The sequence below is a fragment of the Canis lupus genome, chromosome 14, assembly GCF_011100685.1.
Source record: "Canis lupus familiaris isolate Mischka breed German Shepherd chromosome 14, alternate assembly UU_Cfam_GSD_1.0, whole genome shotgun sequence".
In the NCBI taxonomy this organism is placed as follows: Eukaryota; Metazoa; Chordata; class Mammalia; order Carnivora; family Canidae; genus Canis; species Canis lupus.
Window position 1 is genome coordinate 60,823,623 of NC_049235.1, and position 20,101 is coordinate 60,843,723.

The 20,101-nt window shown below is 44.5% G+C and overlaps 1 protein-coding gene across 3 annotated transcripts in view; it reads right to left on the reverse strand.

The window, feature by feature from the left end:
• SLC13A1 (solute carrier family 13 member 1) overlaps positions 1-20,101 on the reverse strand; it is a 104,640-nt gene that overhangs the window by 30,872 nt on the left and 53,667 nt on the right. For all 3 annotated transcript variants that reach the window (XM_038557516.1, XM_038557515.1, XM_038557514.1), the window contains exons 8-13: positions 14,320-14,439; positions 9,813-9,911; positions 9,341-9,442; positions 5,912-6,018; positions 3,325-3,434; positions 860-1,021 (exon numbers count right to left, since the gene is read on the reverse strand). In XM_038557516.1, the coding sequence (XP_038413444.1) occupies positions 860-1,021; positions 3,325-3,434; positions 5,912-6,018; positions 9,341-9,442; positions 9,813-9,911; positions 14,320-14,439 (700 nt within the window). The remainder of the gene's footprint in view (positions 1-859; positions 1,022-3,324; positions 3,435-5,911; positions 6,019-9,340; positions 9,443-9,812; positions 9,912-14,319; positions 14,440-20,101) is intronic.

A 20,101-nucleotide genomic window follows, 5' to 3' on the forward strand; every position in this document is an offset into this window, starting at 1 on the left:
TAGGGATCATCTTTAGAAGAAGAGTTACTACTACCCTTAATTCATCACCTAATTTTCTAACTGTGCCTTGTTGAGAAGCAAAAAAGAGAAAAACCAAAATGATATTTTACCATTAAAAACTGCCTACATTTCTTCTCTAATTTGAAGCAGCAGCTCAAGAACACCAACATCTGCCCCTTGAGCTGTAGCAGAACAATCCCAGAAGGGCGATCCTTCTTAATTTGAAGTGCTATCCTTTCACCAAACTCAGGCTGTCCCCATAAGAAAAACACTTTACTTAAGGCTATTTCTTGTAATTGCTAGCTAGGTGGGGAGACAGAAGTAAGGCTGTCTTTTCCTCTCTCTCCTTGCAAATCTGCTTTTTTACTTCTCTTTAAAAACTATTCCCTGGGCCGCAGAGAACTGTGTCTAAGATATTTTAGCTTAAAGCCTGAGTGTAAGCCTAGGTTTTCATTCATTTGCAGATCACTTATATGAACCACTTCTCAGAAATTGAAGAATAATCCGAAGAGAGAAGTGTCAGTGTCAGAGCCAAAGTTGCCAGGAAACATGGATTCCCAAAGTCTTACAGCTAGAAAGGATTCAAGCTGACCCTCCCGATGATCTGCAAATATAAAATCCGGGGAGACAGAAGAAGGTAAGTGCTTCTCTTAAGATCCTTCTACTTGAATGTGGAAGAAAAGAGTTCTCCGGATTTAAGGTCTCCTAAAAATGTATTCATGCAAATAAAGACCACCCTATAAGTTACTTACAGGAAGATCATTCACACCCAAAATGATTCTATACCACAATATGAGAACAAGCAGAGTGGAACACTCTTCTTTTGATGAATATAAAAGCAGATGAATGAGATACTCACCAATGGAGATAATATAGGGAGAAGGAGGGTAATGGTAGCTGGATTGCTGGCTACCTCTGTTAAAGATGTGACGAGCAAAGAAGATATCAGAATTATCAGCCAAACTGGTAATGAACCTAGAGGAGATAATTTATTTCCTATCCACTTAGATAATCCTGACTCCTAAAAAAAAAATTTTCAATATTATTCATTAACAATCATTTTAATCAGACATAATTTAAATGCATAAGATGCCAGTTGCTCTAAGAACTTAGTTTCTAAAATACAATTTTAATCTTTCCTATTTTCCCATGGTTTGGTGGATCTAGGCGGCTTTGACACAGAGAAGCTCTCAATTATTCTTATTTCAAAACTACTGAAATGCTTTAGGAAATTCGAATTGTCTTCCCACATTGTTTCAATTGAAATTTAATTTTATCTAATTAATATATGTGGATAGTTTAACAAGTCATGTGGCACTATATGGCTTTAGGAAAATGGCAGCCTCTGGTCTACCTCTCTCCCCTCCTAAGTTGTGTTCCTCAGACACAATTTTCAAGCCATATTAGCTATGTATAGCTAGTTTTTAAAACATGCTTTTTCCTATTTTTCACATTTAGACATTGTTTACTAACTTTCTTTATTTTTATTTTTTTTAATTTATTTATGATAGTCACAGAGAGAGAGAGAGAGAGAGAGAGAGGCAGAGACATAGGCAGAGGGAGAAGCAGGCTCCATGCACCGGGAGCCTGACGTGGGATTCGATCCTGGGTCTCCAGGATCCCGCCCTGGGCCAAAGGCAGGCGCCAAACTGCTGCGCCACCCAGGGATCCCTGTTTACTAACTTTCTAACATGTTACATAAGGATTTAGTTTTCTTACATCATCAACCATATATATATATATATATTGTGTCTCCCTATTTCTTTTACTCTTATATCCACATTTTTATTAAGTCAATGTTTAAAGTTTGCCATTATGATTATATCAATATTGCTCGTACCTGAGTCACTTAGTGTACTGTGAAGAATAAAGTTGCTACTTCTTTGTCCTATGATCTATCCAGTTTATATAAAGTACGAGTCTGGGGAGGCCTTTGTCACTTGAAAGTCATTGTAGGACTCCTAGAAGGAAAGTATCTTCTCAAAAAGTCCATGAAAATTTTTTACTCCTTTGACTAATTAAAAACCTCTCATTTCTGGATTTCGAAGCCTTCTGTGCAACATTTAAAGCTCATGGCTGTTCCATTTCCTTATCCAGTCATCAAAGTAAAAAGGTTGGTGAGAGAGATGTGTTGTATCCACCCTTTTAGCTTCTGGGGAGTTAAATTTTTATTCTTCTCAAGACAAATAACTATCAGCTATCTTCTTAACAGCCTATAGGGAGGGTTTTTTTGTTTCTGACTTTATTGTCATTTTGGGTTTTTTTGTATTTGGACACTGAGCTCTCGGCAATACGATTTAGTAATGGGTGAAAATCTTAGAAATTGTCTCAATTCTGAGTGCCACTTACAATGTTGTTTGATGTCTAGATTTGGCTTGCTTCATAGACCACTCAAGTTTAAATGATAGAAATATAAGACAAATACACTTTTCTACTATTTCAGCAAGACTGAGATCTGGCTTCTCAGAATCAATAACTTCCATTCTTTTGACAGCTACTTTGAATTGTGAGGGAATCAGAATCAGCAATTGTAACCTTGACATGAATTTTATTCCTTATGTTGGTTTTATTTCTCTTTAAAATTGGACATAATATAATATTAGCCATGGTTATATAAAATTCTGACTTCATTCCATAAACATGTACAAAGCACCTTTAACATACTTAATATGTAATAAATAAATGATGTAATAAAGTACTATTATTTCTCCTTCTCTTTCTCTGACAGCCTTAGGACTATGATATATTGAAAAGAGGTCTGTGAGCTACTCAAATTCATCATGAAGTAAGATAAGGTTATAAACAGAATGTTTTATGAGGAGTCATTGTACATATGACTTTTATATTTTTTCTTTTTGGTCAAGTTTCTAATACTATTTCATGGATTAAGAATTCTAATCTTCAGGGTGCCTGCGTGGCTCAGTTGGATAAGGGTCTGACTTTTGATTTTGGCCCAGGTCATGATTCCAGGGTGGTGAGACTGAGCCCCATATCAGGCTCTGTGCTCAGTGGGGAGTCTGCTTGAGAATCTCTCTCTCTCCCTCTCCTTCTGCCCCTCTTTACCCCCTTCCTGCAGAATTCTAATTTTCTCTGCTTTATCCCTTTCGACATACTGAGACATCATTTAAAAATGATGTTTAATGCCTGCAGCCTGCCAAAATTATTAAACTCACTTCATCTGTGTGGTATACTTACTGCATGGCTATTAAAATCTGCATCATTAAAATGATAGGATAAAGTTGAATACGCCAAAGCTTGAATGTCTCCTGTTTTTCTTTTAAAAAGTCTAGTTAATTGTTAAATATCTTAGTCACAGCATATTACCTCACAGCCATCTGCCAAGGCAAACCCTCCACCAACAAGAATGGCTATATCCCAGGGCATGAATGACTGGAATTCTTTCCAAGTAATCAGTGGAGAATAATCAAAAGCAACTGCAAAACACAAGCCCAATAGTTATACATTGCTTAATTATGACCATATTACATTTTTTTTCTATTATCCTAAATCACCATCTCAGGAGAAGTTTTTAATATCCCTATCTTGAGGTGGAACACTGCATTACAAAAAAAGAAAAAAAAATGCCATATCTTGGAAAAATCCTTTGGATCATATTACAGAGTAAACTTAGAAAGACTATATCATTGTCCTTTATAATGCCTTTCATTCATTCATTCACTAACATCTTTGCCTACTATGAGCGACACAGTGCATTGGGATGTACTATTCTTTGCTATACAAAATGTGTATAATATGCCATTGGTTCTAAAATCATCAGTATGACATTATACTTTTATTCACTAATATTTACTTGAATCTTTATTGTTTTTTTCAAATCATGAGGAAGGTCATAATAGATTCATCAGGATTTCAGTGTAAAACAAAGCTCAGATTAAATAATTTAAGTATTTATAAGACTCTTAAAATTATTATAAAGCAATTATCATGAAGATTTCTCTTGATATTTGGGTCATAATGGCTCATTTGATTTATTGAAAAAAAAGTCATCCATGAATATATTATTAACATTTGACATTTGTGTGTAACAAGCAGCCTTCTACAAGGTAAGATTTTAGAGTTACTGATAAGATCCCTTCCTATTTCTTTCCCACAAACCTAAGCCAAACCTACCATCACTATTGATGGAAATTTTGTTATTTCTTACTTGAATTAAGGCATATGTCCTGTTATTATGCAAACATCTCTGAAATGTACCTCTCATGTAAAATTTAACATATGATATCATTTTTAAACCTAGCGTGAGTGGGTTTTCAGGGAGAACAAGAGTTGAAGAATGAGAAGAGAGAGAATTGTGGATAGGGGCATGGGGTCTAAGGGCAGGCTGTCCCAAGATGGGCCTCTTTGGCATGAACATTATTTTGAGTTAAAAGCAATCAACACCCAGCAGATTCAGAAAAAGCTCCTGGCCTCCCCCTCAACTACCCAACTACCCTCTTGTACCAGGAAGAGAGAGATTAATAAAGATTCCTTTTTACCTAAGAACCTTATCTTCATAATTAGGCAGCCTTTGTTTTAAATATCTCCTCTCACCTTCCTGCTCATGGTCTTTTTCCTCTTTGTATCCTCAGACCCTTACCCTTCTTCGCAGCTTATAAAAGTGTCATGTTGCCTCACTGCCTTTGGAACTTCCACGTCTATGTGGATTCCTTGCCTGCACACTATTAAATTTGATTTTCTACCATTAATCTGTCTCATGTCAACTTGATTCTTAGTCCAGCTACAAGAATCTTGAAGGGCAAAGAAAATTCTTTCTTCCCAACAGAAGCAAGGCTCTTTCTCAGTGGGTGGTTCAGATATGGGAGCCAGGAAAGTTAAGTCAAGCATTGGTTCTTCAACATTTGCCACCGACAGGCCTTAGGGCTTTGTGCAATGGTCAGTCCTCAGGGTCTCATAGAAATCGTTACTCTGTACTTTAATATCTCCTTCTAACATGCTTTGAGATGTTCTAGTTTCAAGTAAAGAACAAAAGGCACTTATATCTATGCTGTGGTATTTACATATATCATGTCCTAGACATCTGACTCTAGTCATTTATCAGTTTGGACTCAGGGAGTCAGAAGGGCCAACCCAACTGCATGAATCCCAGTTCCATCTAAGTAAAAAAAAAAAAAAAAAAAAAAAATGGAAAGAGAGAAATAAAAGAAAAGCCATCAAGAAAAAAGCCCACAACTATACTAGACTATTTTCAAACAATTTTAAGCTATTTGTCCCACAATAATAACATAGGAATCTGACTACCCAAAACATACTGTATTAGTACACAGCATAGATGCAGATGAATCCTATGTTTAAAAGGTGTGTGTGTGTGTCAGGCAAAGGAAGGGTAGGTTCACATAACGTGGGTACTTCTTTATTCACGTATCACAAAGACAACAAATGCTCCCACGGAATACCTCATCTTTCATTTGTGACACTAGGTTCTGCTAAGTGTGGGCTTGATTTGCATTCCCTCCAGGATTACTGTGAGGCTGTAATAGTAGTTTCCCTTGAAATTCCTCATCTTTTTAGATCCTTAGCACTTATTTATTACCAAGGGCTCCTCATGAAGTGTGACTTCCAAGTTCTTGTTCCTATGTTTGCCAATAGTAAGATTAATTCTGATTATGGCAGGGGAAGTGGGTTTATTGTGGACCAAATAGTATCACTCGTAATGGAATCCTAACCATGGTACATAAGGAAATCTACTTCTCACTTCTGCCAAGAAAGATGATCCTTCTTGTAGGGGGAGAACATGTGCTGGCTGAATCAGGGTTGCGATGTGCACACAAGGCATGCCCAGACAGGGTGAGCACGTCCATTCTTTCTGTTTTAAGTACTAACTGAAACCAATGGAATTTTGTAATATTTTCTCTTCTGTCAAATTCATTCAGAATTATAAATAATACTCAACCAATTTCTCCTGTAGGTGTAGTTTTAGTCAATCTCTTAGCTGGGATAATAAAGAATAGGATTCCTATAAGCAAGGCAACAGTTGAATCTGTAGCAAAACCAGGATACCTGAAAAAGGACAGATGGATACATTAAAAAAATTGCATCAAGAATTTGCATGAACTGAACAACAATTGACTATGCTAATAAGCATACAAATAGTAGTGATGTTATAGGTTCTTCATTCTGGATAATCTGGTCTAACATCTATGGATTTCCAACCAAATATTAAAACTTAGTAAAGCCAAAAATCTCAGACCATGTTCCCATTGTTTCCATATGTTTCCAACATATAATGTTTCCTTATTTTCAAAACCATGAATATACATGCTGACATACAAGGGCAACATGGCAAATTCCTTTTAAGGTAAAGCTTAAGGATTTGATAAACGACTTTTTCTTTGAATTATTTCTTTTAATTATATTGGCAGAGAATTGAGCCAATTCAACAATTGGCTAGCCCAGGCAAAACCCTGTATGATTGTTGTATAACATCCTACTATTGCATTGTGGCAAGGAAAGGGTATTTCTGGAGTCCTCTAAAATTCTTCTGAAAAGAAATTGATCTGTTTTTCTAAGATGCAACATCTGCTACTGTGATTATAGGCCCTAGCCATATCATACAAATGAAATCAACCCATTTAGTGCTTTGCACCCTATGAAACTCAATCAAGAATATTAATTATTAGAATGGTTTATGAGATGCTCATAAATGATCACTGTGCAAATTAAGAGTGATTCAGGAACAGATGGGGTCTTAGAATCACCAGGCCATTCCAGCAAATAAGACAGGCTCCCAGAAGCCTCAACAGTTAAGAAGCACCTGGAAACCAGATATGAATGAAACAGACATAAATAATTAGAATTCAGTTCTAAGACTCAGCAATATTAGCTAGTGAATATTTGCAGTCTGAGAAGAGCTATGTACACCCCGGAGATTATTTTGCTCTCCTGTGACTCAGCAACGTGTCCACAGTATAGATGCCTCTACATCTGTGATTTACTTGAGCAGTCTAAACAATCAAGGAAATGGACTATTTTATTCAACCTGACAAAGGATAAAGGAGTCTGATAAAGGAGTCTGTTTTCCTTAAATATAGATTTTATTTATTTCTTTGCTGAATAAAAAGCTATCTTGGTGTAATTCATTCAACAAATGTAACCAATATTTATTATGTTGTTGTTCCTTATTTCTTTTATTTGAGCTGTATTTTTTTACGGTATATTTGCCAAATTAGGTCAGGCATCATGTAATCTGATTTTGTTTTATATGAAACGACACATTGAATTCAGTCCAGGTTCAAACAGATGGAATGAAAACATTAGGTGGTAGCCATAAATCTTGATATATCATTCTAGCTTTGGAAATTCGAAATGCTTAAAATCTCTATAATGTACATTCTACAGATTATACTTTAAATAAAATCAAGCTATAAATACTGAAGTCATTTTGTTCCAAAAGACTTTTAAAACTATAATTATTTTATTGTTATTTTCATTTTATTTTTAGTTTATTAGGAACAAAGGTTGTCTCACCATTACAAAATATTAGGCTTACACAAATTTTATTTGCTTTGGCAATTTATGAATCAAAGCTGATTAGATTTGTATCCTCAAATCCCCTTTTCTCTCAAACCTTTGTTCCTTTTCCTATTGTTTTCTCAGAATTCTAGGTAACCTGAGCACCCGCCCATAGCAAATATACTCTGTTCTCCTGCTGCAAACAAAGTATCTCCTGAATTACACTCTCCTTCAGTAAGGAATAGAAATTAGAGACTGATTATATTGAATCTTCTGCTGGGATTTCTTCCTGGTTTTTATTAGCTACTGTCTGATTTCATTTGGTCTTTACACCCTGGTGTTTAGAGAAGACTCTCCCTTCTCCCTTCCTAAGGTAATAGGACGAGGATTTTATTTTATTTTATTTTTAAAGATTTTATTTATTGATTCATGAGAGACCCAGAGAGAGACAGAGTCACAGGCAGAGGGAGAAGCAGCTCCCTGTGGGGAGCCCGACAAGGGACTCGATCCGGGACCCCGGGGTCACGCCCTGGGCCTAAGGCAGATGCTCCACCGCCGAGCCCCCCAGGTGGCCCAGGAGTAAGATTTTAAAAGGACAATAATCACTTTATGTTGGTTTAGGACCTATTATAAGACTAAAAAGTAATACTGAAGGTGTTAAGTGCTAATTTGCTATGAATAGCCTGCTTTGAATAACCGGATGCTGCCTCGTGTTTGGACTTTGCAAAGTGACAAGTCTTAGTTCGAAACACGAAGTTCACCGTCTGAAGCCGACCCCGTGGAACCCGCCCTCACGCGGCACCGCTGCGCCCGGGGGCCCGGAGGAGACCTGCGCCCCTGTGGAGCTCTCAACAGCCGTGACAGGGCCCACGCGGCCCAAGGCTCTGGCTCAGGGGTCGGGGAATTCTTTACTCCATGTGGGCCGGGTACTTCTAACCCCAACAATTTTGGTTTCTGTCCCCATAAACGTGGATTTCCGCTGTGGGGTGTGAGGCAGGAAGTCCCCACCAGGAATCTGCTCAATTTAAGAACCCGAGCACCTCGGTGAGAGATGGATTAACAGCACAAATCTCAAAAACCCAAGTATTTATATTGATATGTAGTCTGGTCCTTAATTTAGAAAATCACAGTCTCGTCGTCCCCCTCACTTCATGTGACTCAGCATGACTGCTGGCCTGGGAGATGCGAGGAGGTAAAATTAACGTGACCCAGCTTCCAGCTCCTAACGTCAGTGTGTAGAATCGGTCCGACTACTTACTTGGAAATTCCTGGTTACAAAATAGGGGCAGGGATGGAGTCATAGTGAACTAGGGTACAGGTGAGCACGATGAGAGGGCAAGACGAGATACTGAACTGAATAAAAAAATAAGCCGGCAAGAATCCCAGAATGTGAGCCTCTCTCGGGGGGCCAGCGAGGACAGGGTGGCATTCATGTCACCTAAGAAACACGCATCTCGCCCCCCCCCCCCCCATCGTGGAGCGACCATTGCCAGTGTCCCTTCCAGGCCGGAAACGTGGGGGACTCGCCCCAAGCGAGGAGCCTGGTGAGACCCAGCGGGGCCCCGGGGCTCTGCTCCCACCCGGGGCCCTGCTCCCACTGGCACCCACAGGCCCGTTACCACCTCACCCCTTGGGGACCAGCAGGGCCTGTTCGGAGGAGCCCGGCTGGGCATAGACCTCTTGTCTGCGGTCGCCCCTGTCATTTCACTCCTTCCCACCTCTTGTCCCGAAAAGATTAGAACCGAGCCAATCGAGCCACCTTCCCAGCAGAGAGAGGAGTCCCTCCGACCCTCTGAGTTGTGGGGCCACCGAGGAGAGAAATGGGGCGAGACGGGAAGGGTCAGCACACGGGACACGGAACGATGCTTACTTGGAGAACAGCGCCGACCAACCGGGCACAAACCCAGGATCCCGGCTGAACCAGAGCAGAGCCATCACGATGAAGAGGATCAAGGTCACGATCTCCTGGTACCTGCGGGAGGAGTCCTGTGCCTAGTCGGCCCCGGGCCAGGACACTCGCAGGCACCGGAGCCCGCCCGACCCCACACCGTGGCCAGGTGACGGCGACCAGCAGCTGAGGGTGACCGTCGGGTTAGAGGACTCGACTCCTCGCCGGGGCCCTGGCTCCCTTCCACTCTATCTGGGAATTTTTGTTGGGCCGAAGTATGTGTTTTGTCACGTCGAGTCATATTTACAAAGGTCAGTGGGCTCCAGGCCCCCATTACGTGTTTAAATACGGTAAATTACGGTAAGGTGCACGTTCACCTTAAACAAACACAGGCCGCATAAGCCTCTGCGTGTGTAGGAGTGTTTGCACGTGCGCCCGCGTGGGCGTGTCTCACCTCATTGGCCCGAGTTTCTGGTATTCCTGTTTGATCACCTCGGCACAAGCTTTTTGTTTGGCTGTTTTGGTCTTGCCGCATTTGAACATCTCCTTGAAACTGAAAACAATAACGGAGCCCATTAAGCAGAGGATCCTCCCTAAAGAGGAGATTTGCGCGAAAGCTTCACAAAATACCAACCTCCCGCCAATAACAGAGATCTGTGTGCAACGCCGATGCCTCCAGGTCCTTCTTTGAATGTCCTCTCCCCTTTTCCCGTCTTGCCTGGTTTGCTCCGTTTTCAAGGCTTAATATTTGTTCTGTATTTTCACACATCCTCCCCCGATCGCCTCCTTCTCGAAGTGTTCACATCATTGGAATTTTGCCACGTGCTGCTCATCTCTGACATATTCCGTACCTGAGTGTTACAGATTTTGATTTCTTTATTGTCGACCTTGATTGTTACTTGCTGCACATGTGTAGGCTTTATCTCTTTAGGTAATGAAGTCTTGGAAGGAGGGGCAGTGCCATTGGTGTTTGCGCTGGTGCTGGAACTCAGCGCTGGCATGCATGACAAATACTTGACTCGTCAACTCAACAGAACCTTCCTCAAATTTATGGGACAGCTGGTTGTCAGATCCATCAGTTTGCACAAAATATACCAGACTCGAGCCATTCTCTAGGGCAGAGAAGTCATGTACGCTGATCGTGAGGGGAGTCGAAGCTAGGGCTCTTACGCTCAGGACGCACACCAACTCTATTACATTTTTTTTTCTTCAAGTTTCTTTCATCCTTTATGTCCTAATAGAATCCACTAGTTTCCCATCTTCTGCTAATAGTAACTGCCAGTCTCCGTTTTTTACTGACACTTTCCCTTGTGACTAATTTTCCTTTCCTGAAGTCTCAGGTCTTCAAAACTTTTTTATTTTATTTTATTTTTTTTTGGGTGAAGTACTGCTCTAGGCCTAGATTTAAAAAAAAAAAAAAATTCCTCCAGTGGAACAAGCAAATGAGCAAATGGTTAGATTCTTATGTTCTTTCTTTTTCTTTTCTTTTCTTTTTTTTTTTTAGATTCTTATGTTCTATCTTTTGGAATGTCTATAAGTAGCTCAGATCACATTATGTGTGGGTAGGGAAGGTATTTCTGAGTGGAGATTTAGGAATTGAAATCTGGATCTTGAAGAGATACCTGCATCCACGTGTTCACGGCAACATGACTCACAATAGCCCAGGTGTGGAAACAACTCTGATGTCCGTTGACAAACAAGTCGATAAAGAAAAAGCGGTATAGAAAGAAAAGAAAAGGTGGTATAAACATACACTGGAATATTAGCCTTAAAGAATCAGGAAATCCTGCCATTTGTGATAAGGCAGATGGACTTGGAGGACCTTGCGCTAAGTGAAATAAGCCAGACACAGAAAAACCGAATATTGTATGGTAGAGTCTAAAATAGTCAAACACATGAAAGCAGAGAGTAAAACAGTTGTTTGTCAGGGAATGTAAGGAGACAGAAATGGTGAGGTGTTAGTCAAAGGGTGCAAAGTTTCAGTCACGAGAAATAAGTCCTGGAGATCCACTGCACAAAGTAAGGCCTATAATTCATGACACTGTACTGTCACTTAAAAATTTACCGAGAGCGTAGCTCTTACGTTAAGTGCTTTGACTATAAAAGGAGAAAAAGAAGAAAAAGAACCTCAAAAAGCAAAGGGGGCAACAGGAAACTTTGGGAGGTGATGGGAAAGTTTATGGCCTTCACATTGATGATGGTTCACGGGTGTCCACGTAGCTCCAAAGACATCAAGTCGTATACGTTAATTATCTACGGCTTTTTGTATGCCAATCGTGCCTCAGTAAAAGCAGTTTTGGAAAAAAGAATGAGTGCAGAAGCATGTTCTCCTATAAAATTGCTGGGCTAAAAATAAATAAATAAATAAATAAATAAATAAATAAATAAATAAATAAATAAAATTGCTGAGCTAAACATGGATATACATGAGGGAAAAAATAAGAACTCTAGGATGGTGTGACCGTAACCATCACACACATTTTTATTTACTTATTTTTTCCGTAGCTCTGCTATTCTAATATGTTTAAACTCTTATTCCCTTTGAATGAACAGATTTTCCTCAATTCTTACATCCATCGTACATACTGAAAATCATTCTCCTGGACACACTCCAACCACTGGACAGAATTACATGGATGTTGTTATATTTAAGATCGATGAGGTAATATTTAACTTTTATGGTCTCAACTAAACTACTGACCAGTGCCAATCTTGAAATTTTACCCCTTGTCACAACTTAAATAAGAGCATTGTGAGTAACGGATCCACGGACCACTTTGAGATCCACCTAGAGAACAGAAAGTAGAATTTTAAAAAAAGGGTGAGTCTCAGGGCGCCCGGGTGGCTCAGTCGGTTAAGCGTCTGACTCTTGGTTTCGGCTCAGGTCATGATCTCAGGGTCGTGAGATTGAGCCCCTCGTTGGGTTCCATGTTGGCTGTGGAGCCTGCTTAGGATTCTCTCTCCCTCACCCTCTGCCCCTCCTGACGCTCTCTCCCTCTCTCTAAAAAAAAAAAAAAAAAAAAAAAAGAAAAAGAAAAAGAAAAAAAAAAAGGTGAGTCTCCTTAAAAAATGTTTTTCACCCAGTGGACTGCATACGTACTTGGTCTTTTTGGTTGAAGATGATAAACAGTTAAGTCCAAAGCCAGGATGGCTTTGGACAAATGAAGGTTGGTGCCTTGGAGCGGCCTGTGACAGGGTGGCAAGCTCTTGCTTTGAGTAGGTTCAGGGCGCTGACAGACGAGCTGCTCCCGCCAAGTGTGCTGGGGTCACTTATAACGGGGCATCAGCCGTGTTGCCCCCCAGCCCCGATCAGGATGTGTGGTGCCTGCCCGGGGAGGGGCTGATCATTTCTGGTTGTTGCTCTTAGGCCTCTGGAGGTGAAGACCCTGCCGCCCTGAGGCGGACACTGCAAACTTAGCAGAGGCAAAGCCGTGCAAGGCCTAAGGGATGCAGTGGGCGGCGGGGGCTGCCCCAAGGCGCCCGGGGCCGTGGGTTAGGGGCCTTGCCTAGCGCAGGCACCTCACCGCATTCTTGATCTCCTAGACAACCCCCTTCAGTGCGCCTGCCCTCTATTTTCTTGGTTTTCCCTTTATACACGGTGGGCCACTTCAAAATAATGACCATGGTCATATACGTTTTTTATAAAGTCCTTCTATGTAGCGAAAGGGAAGGACACCACTGTGGGTCTGGGCCTGGGCGCTGTGTCCCACGGCTGGCATTGCCGCCCTTCGCCTCTCACTTTGCCACCCGTGCGGTTGAAGCCACCCCAACAGCGTGCGTCTCCAGGAAGGGGCGTTAGGATGCAGCTGGCCTCCCTGGGCCCCTGCTGGGGTCCGTGACCTGCCACACATTTGCTTCAGCGGGAGGACGGCCGCATGCTGGTCCCACAATCTGCACAGAGAGTGGGTTGTTTTGTTTTATAGCCATCAGTACCGTCTTCCAACTACGAACAAAACTGTGGCCGTTCTGGAAAGGACCCAGGAAGGGGAAAGGAGGGGGGGAGCACCTTCCTGGTGGGGCTCGGAGGGCGGCAGGGAGCACCACCTGGTCACTGCGCTTTGCTTTGCAGAGTGAGGCTGCAGAGCTGACCGCGGGCCCCCTGCCCGGCAGAGAGCATGTGGTTTTGCTCACAGGTCCTTGAAATTATTTGAATACAAGACAGTAAAGATGAATTTGAATTATTTTGTTTTTTTTTCTCAGGAAAAGATCCTCAGGGTTTGATTTACAGTCATTTCCCTGGTCTTTCTGGGGTTTTGTTTTATGTGCTCCAGGTATAGGCTGCATTCGGATCTGCCGTGGAGCCCTTCGGGATTTTAGACGCTGCCCGTCACTTAAGTCATTTAAGTAGCTCATTAGCTCCAGCCACAGCCGAGGTAATATTCGCCGATTCTCCTTGAATACAGAGATTTGACCTTTTCTCAGCTTGCACCATGTGTGTTAGAACCACAGCGTGGGAAGCGGGCTTACTCATCTTCCAGTTAAATTCCATCGTTTTATGATTGAAACACCGAGACCGAGACAGATGGCTCGTCGCGAAGAGCCACAGCTCTGTCCCCGGTCTTCCGGCTCCTCGTCCCGGACACACAGGGCGCACTCTCGGTCTCCCTGCGGCTCTTCGAGGACGTGCCAGTCTTGGCGGCGGCCGCGGGCACTGGACGGCGCAGGCGATGCCCGCGTACACGAGGGGGCAAACGTCTTGGAGCACCCCCGGACCGGCTGGCCTGGCCCATCAGGAGGAGGCCTCAGGCCCGCCGGCGCTCAGTGAATCACTGCGTAGGACCGAAGGACGGCAGGACGGGCTGGGTTCTATGGGCCCCTCCTCCGCCAACCTGGTGTGGGGACTTGCTAGGGGCCTTCAGCCGGGCCCGGGGGCTCTGTGAGTCCGGGCACCGCGGGGCTCCGGCTGCTCTTGGGGAGCCCAGGCAACCTCGTCCCGCCATCAGCATGGGGGCTCTACTTACTTGAACCCTAGGAAAAGCCACAGGAGCCAGATCCAGGACAAGAGCAGAATGATCACAGCAGCCGGGAAGGAAAGCAGGAACCAGGATCCGAAGTTAATGCAACGGCAGTCAGGGTAGCGCCTGTGGAGACACGGAGAGTCACGGGGGTGCGCCCGGAACCCGGCCTGGGGCCTGGGGGTCTGGGGCCTGGGGGTCTGGGGGCCTGGGGACCTGGGGGCCTGGGGGCCTGGGGGGTCTGGGGGCCTGGGGGTCTGGGGCCTGGGGGCCTGGGGGGTCTGGGGGCCTGGGGGTCTGGGGCCTGGGGGCCTGGGGGGTCTGGGGTCCTGGGGGTCTGGGGCCTGGGGACCTGGGGGCCTGGGGGCCTGGGGCCTGGGGCAGTGGCCCGCATCTCCCCGCGGCCCAGCCAGCAGGAGGACGTACAGCGGTCGGTCTGACCTCTGCCCTTGGGTCCCGATTCCGTGAGTGCTCCCTTGTGGCTGCTTCCCCTCCAAGGATGGTGGGGAGCTGGGGCTCGGGGTCTCCTGTCGATGTGTGAGGCAGCGCGGCCGAGCCGGCTCAGGCCCGGCCGTCACCCAAGGCCAGGAGGTGGGAGCGCGGCCTCCAGGCGGGGGCCTTGCCCTGGTCCCGGCCACCAGAATGGCCACCGGAACGAGTCCCAGGATCCGACTGGCGCTGCCACCGCGGGACGCACCTGCCCCCGCGGCCCCCGTGGCTCTCCCCCTCCGGGTCGCCCGCCCTGAAGCAGCCGTCACCACCAGGCGGGCCGAGGCTAGCCCTGGGCTCGCTTGAACACTGAGACCAGTTAAAATCAATCCAAAGTTCTGTGGAGAACGTGAGCTCGGCCGTCACTCCTCCTACTTTCAGGTGTTCAGGCCACACAGTCACGAGCAGTAACAGGACACTTGGGGGGCGTCACACACCAGCATAGTTTCTTTGGTAACCTCACACTTATTTTTGCAAAATGTAGTATAAATTCCAAGTAAAATCTCATATAGTTATCTATTTTGTGACAGAAGAGGGAAAAACAGGTAATTTGAGAGACAATTGTCCTTGATTTTGTTTCTTGACACGACACAAAGAGTTGGAACTTTGGAAAGTATAGGAAATATTCAGAAGCAATAAAAACACCATTAACATACTTTTATTATTTTTGAAATTACAAAATACAGAGAACTTTCTAGGACGGATAGATTTTTAAATTCTTATTCTATTGAAATCACACCTTGTATTTTCCCATTTAAAAAAGTCATGTAAATAAATGAAATGTTTCATACCACATGCATCAGCAGAAGCCACTTTTTTTTGTACTTTATAAATCGTTTCTTCTTCTATTTTAGGATGGTTGCTAAGTAATGCAAAGACTTTTTAAAAAAACAACAATGGGTTTTTAAAACTCTAGGTTTGTAATGTTTCCTAAGATTTCTTTGAGGTTATAAGAAGTTGTCGTGGATTCTAGAGTTATCATTATCAAGTTGAGGGTGATTATTATCGACCACGAAGAGATCTAAAGCTTAATTTACATATTATGCAATTAGAAGCGACAAATGAAAATAAATAAATAATTAATTAATAAATTAATAAATATAAATAAATAAATAAAAGAAGCGACAAATGATGAATAAGACATGCTAGAGAACACAGAAAATTGATGAATGGAAAAATGCTTTATCATGTCCACAAGACTGTATTGGGAATGCTCACTTAAAAAAAAATGTTTGTTGTCTTCAGGTGGAAAATGCATTAAGGAGGAAATGCTTAAGCTTTTTTCCCATCAATTTATTAGACTTGGATTACAGGTCGATGACCTAGTTACTCTGTCCAGCCTAAAGGCATTTAGAGATGCTGCGGTTCGCCCGCCCAGCTGCAGCTGTCACCATCTGCGGCTCATACCTTGAGATCAGGTTCTCTCCACCCAACCCTGTTGAATTTGTTTAACTGAATGGGGGTTTTATTTGGAATTTTTGCCTGGAGGGATAGTTCAGGTAGAAAAATGAAAGCCTGCAAAAGTGAAATTCTGTTTTGTGTTAGTTTCTTTCTTTAGTAAGGAAGTGAACACCGCGCAGGACAGTGGCCTCCATGATCACAACCTTTACGCTTCCATCTGCAGTGACTATTTTGAACGATGATGGAACGAATGGCAAACTGTGAGGGACTGGTTTCACCATTTCTTTTCCCACTTCCTCATACCCTGTAAGAATCTGCCTAAAGTAAAAATAGAATCCTTCATCATGAATTATGTTAAGTACGATTAATTCTGATAGAATCTTTCGCCCAACAGCATATTTTGAGCGTCTACCATGTAGACACCTACCAGGCGCTCTTCCAGATAATGAGGAAATAGTGGTGAAGTCGATGGATGCAGTCCAGCCTCTCATAAAGTTTACATTTAAATGAGCACAGGCAGTAAATAGGTAAGCATAAAAAGAATCATAAAATATAACAAAATAATATAATAGAAAGTGGCTAGGGGGAAGGAGAGATTTTACATAGTGTGGTTAAAGAGGGTAAGATTCGGAATGAGATCTAAATGGCAAGAAGGAGCCAGTCATGTAAGTAACTGGGAAACAGCATTCCAGGCGGAGGAAATAGCCAGTCCAAAGGCCCTAGGGTAGTAATAAGAGGAGCACGTTTGAGGATCAGAAGGCCGTGAGGCTGTGGGTGGTGAGCTAAAATCAGTGAAATCGAGTCTACGAAGTAGCCAGTAGGGATCAGACCATATAAAACCTTGTAGGCCGTCAGAAGAAATGTGAATTTTAGTATGAATGCAACTAGGCGTGATCGAAACACAGGAAATACATTAGTGACATGATTTAGAGTCTGTAAATTTGTGATTTACTCAAAACATCCTGGTTGGATGATCCTCAGGATTGAAGGCCACGGAGTAGAAGCCACGGTGTGATAGGTGACCCCCTATCTGCCTCTGGTATAAATTTTTGTATAATCCTCCCTCCTTCTGTGCAGGCAGAGTCTGATTAGGTTCTTTCATGGGAAAGGTGAAGGGATTTTGTTGCGGAACCAAGGTCCCCATTGAGATAGACTCCGGTGACTCAAACGGGAGACTTGGACGGGTCTGACTTAATCAGGCGAGTGCTCAAAGGACAGCCTTTCCCGCTGGCCTAAGGAAGCGAGCTTTCCTGTTGTCAGCGGAGGGCTCAGGTGGCGAGGATCGAGGCACAGCCTCTGGAAGCAGGGAGTGACCCCAGGCCACCTACAGTGGGCACCTCTGTAGTTGAGGCACGGGGAACTGAATTCAGCCAGTGGGTGATCTGAGAACAGGGCCCTGACTTCTGTGGGATTCGAGGCCCAGCTGCCACCTTGATTTCCATCTAACGAGATCCTAAGCAGCAGACTCACATAACCCAGGCCTAGAATTCCTGACCTTGGGAATTATGAAGTCATAAACTCATGCTTCTTTAAGCCACTAAGTTAATGGTAGTTTGTACAACAGTCACATAAAACAAATACGCAAGGAAATTCATTAGAGGGCAAAGAAGCTTGGCAGAGGAGGAGGGTGTGATGGCGTAGGAAGTAGAGCAGATTTGGCTGGAGGAGGATTGGTGGCAGTGAAGGTGAAGAGAAGACCATTGGTTTCCAATATACTTGGGACAAAATGTGGAGAAGTGGGGAATAGGTGCCATTTATTGAAATGAAGTCTGAGGGAAGAACAGGTTGGCAGACGGGGAGGGAGCGGCTGGGCACACACGCCCCGCGGGCATGCTCACCTGAGGTGGGAACGTCCCCAGGCTCCCAAGTGCTCACGTGGGTCTGGCCCCGAGGGCAGAGGGCAGGTTACATATAAGATGGGTAGGTAGCGACAGGTAGGTGACACCGCCAACCAGAGGAATGGGTGTGATGGTTTCAAGAGTAAATGGAGGCAGGAGGAAGGGGGCGTGCACCCCGGGCGTCCAGCCACAGGTCACACGGACGGTTAGGACGAGCAGGTGAGCCACGCACGCTACGTTCTAAGGCGCGGCCAGCATCTTTCCACTTTCCGCAGGATGACACCATCTCACGAGCTTCGGTGGACTCTTCAAGGTCGCAGACTGTGCAGCCGAGCAGAATTCTCGCCCCAGGAGGAGCGCTTTAAGCGCAGCGTGTTTGCATCGAAGCCCAGTGTCCTCAACTCCAGCCCCGGTGAGAACAGACGGGTCCGTGTGTGCTGCGGAACGTGCCCAGGCCGGGCCCAAACCTGGTGTCCTCAGGACGCAGTAGAGCCCCGTGGAGATGCTCTCACCGCGACGAAGGCCAGCCCCGGCCCGGAGCGCGGCGCAGCTGGGGGAGGCCTTGCTGCCCTCCTCGGCCCCACGGCCCGGGCCACGCGCCACGGCCTCCGGCGGGCAGCTGGGGAGGTTTGCGGCCTTCAAACCACGTTTGGCCTTTCGAGTGCCCGAAGCCATGGCCACGCTGATCAGAGTCCTTTAGATTACGGACTGCCTTGATTACTCCTGAGTCCGAGCCACTCGTCGCGTTGGTATTCGTGTATTTGCAGACGTTTTTTTTCAAATATCAGCTCCTCCCGTTCACGAGGGCAAAGGCCCAGGAGGGCAGCCGGCGGCTCCGTGACGGACCGAGCCAAGGCCCACGCGCGCATTCTCCAGGCAGTCCTCGCAGTCCTCTGACATTGCCGCATTTGGCAGAAGGAGCGACGTTCAGAGACGTCAAGCTAACATGTGGCAGGACTGAAACCTGAGCCAGTCTGAGTCCAAACTCTGCAATGCCCAAATCTCCCCTATGGTGTTTGCCAGAGAAATTATTTCTGAGAAATAGAATTGCTCGTCCCTGCAGGGGAAAATCGGGGCGACCTCTGACGGCAGCTGCTGCTAGGTAAGCGCTTCACCCTCCCCTCTGCAGGGCGCCAAGAAGAAATGGCGGGAAGGTAGGCCCTGAAGTTGGCGCCCCTATGAACACATTTATTTTGCCATTTCTTAGTTTGTGAACCTAGAGTAGTTATAATTTAACAGGTAATTAGTAACAGTCATTGCGCTAATTATTGATAACAAAACTTCCTTCTGTGCTTCTGGTATACCCACAAGCTGACACCCACAAGCTGAATCATATTCTCTGACAATTAGCAAGCTAGGAGAGATTTCTCGGGATAATCTTCCATTTTAATCCGGTAGATTTGGTTTTTTGAGTCTAATAGCTATTCTGTTTGTTAACTACTATCGATGCACCAAAACTACTCTGCTATGAAAGCAGTCATTGTCTCTAATAATATTTCCCTCAATAGCATAATTTTAATATCAAAAGATTATTTCGTTATTTAGGTGATTCCCAAGAACAGTAAACGCTTCATGTATGTCTTGGTACGGTCCATCTCAGATAGTGCTTATTGATCGCCCTTTGTGTGATAAAAGGATGAGACAGCGGTCCCTGCGGACTCGACAAGATTTCAAATCATTAGGGGTGATGGCGTGAGCGTGGGTGAGACAGGTTTGTAGAAACGCGAATATAGTTCATGACAAGAGGAGCTGGGAAAGGTGGCATAGCAGCACCTGAACAGAGTGGCAGATGAAACAGCATCTACACGGGCCGAGGAGGAAGTTGGCAGCGTCGGCCCATCTTCCGGGAACCGGAGTAGGAGGAAATGGCTTACTGACAGCCTGGTATTTATTGACGATATCGTCGGGAAAGACGGAGATTGGGTGATGACTGGGGGCGTTATCGGTGGAGCAGGAGGGAATGGGGGGCAGGTAGAGAGCACCGAGCAAGCAGGATTTATCCACTGGAGGCGCCAATAAAAACCTAACAAAGCAGCAAGTTGTAACAGGAGGCGAGAGAA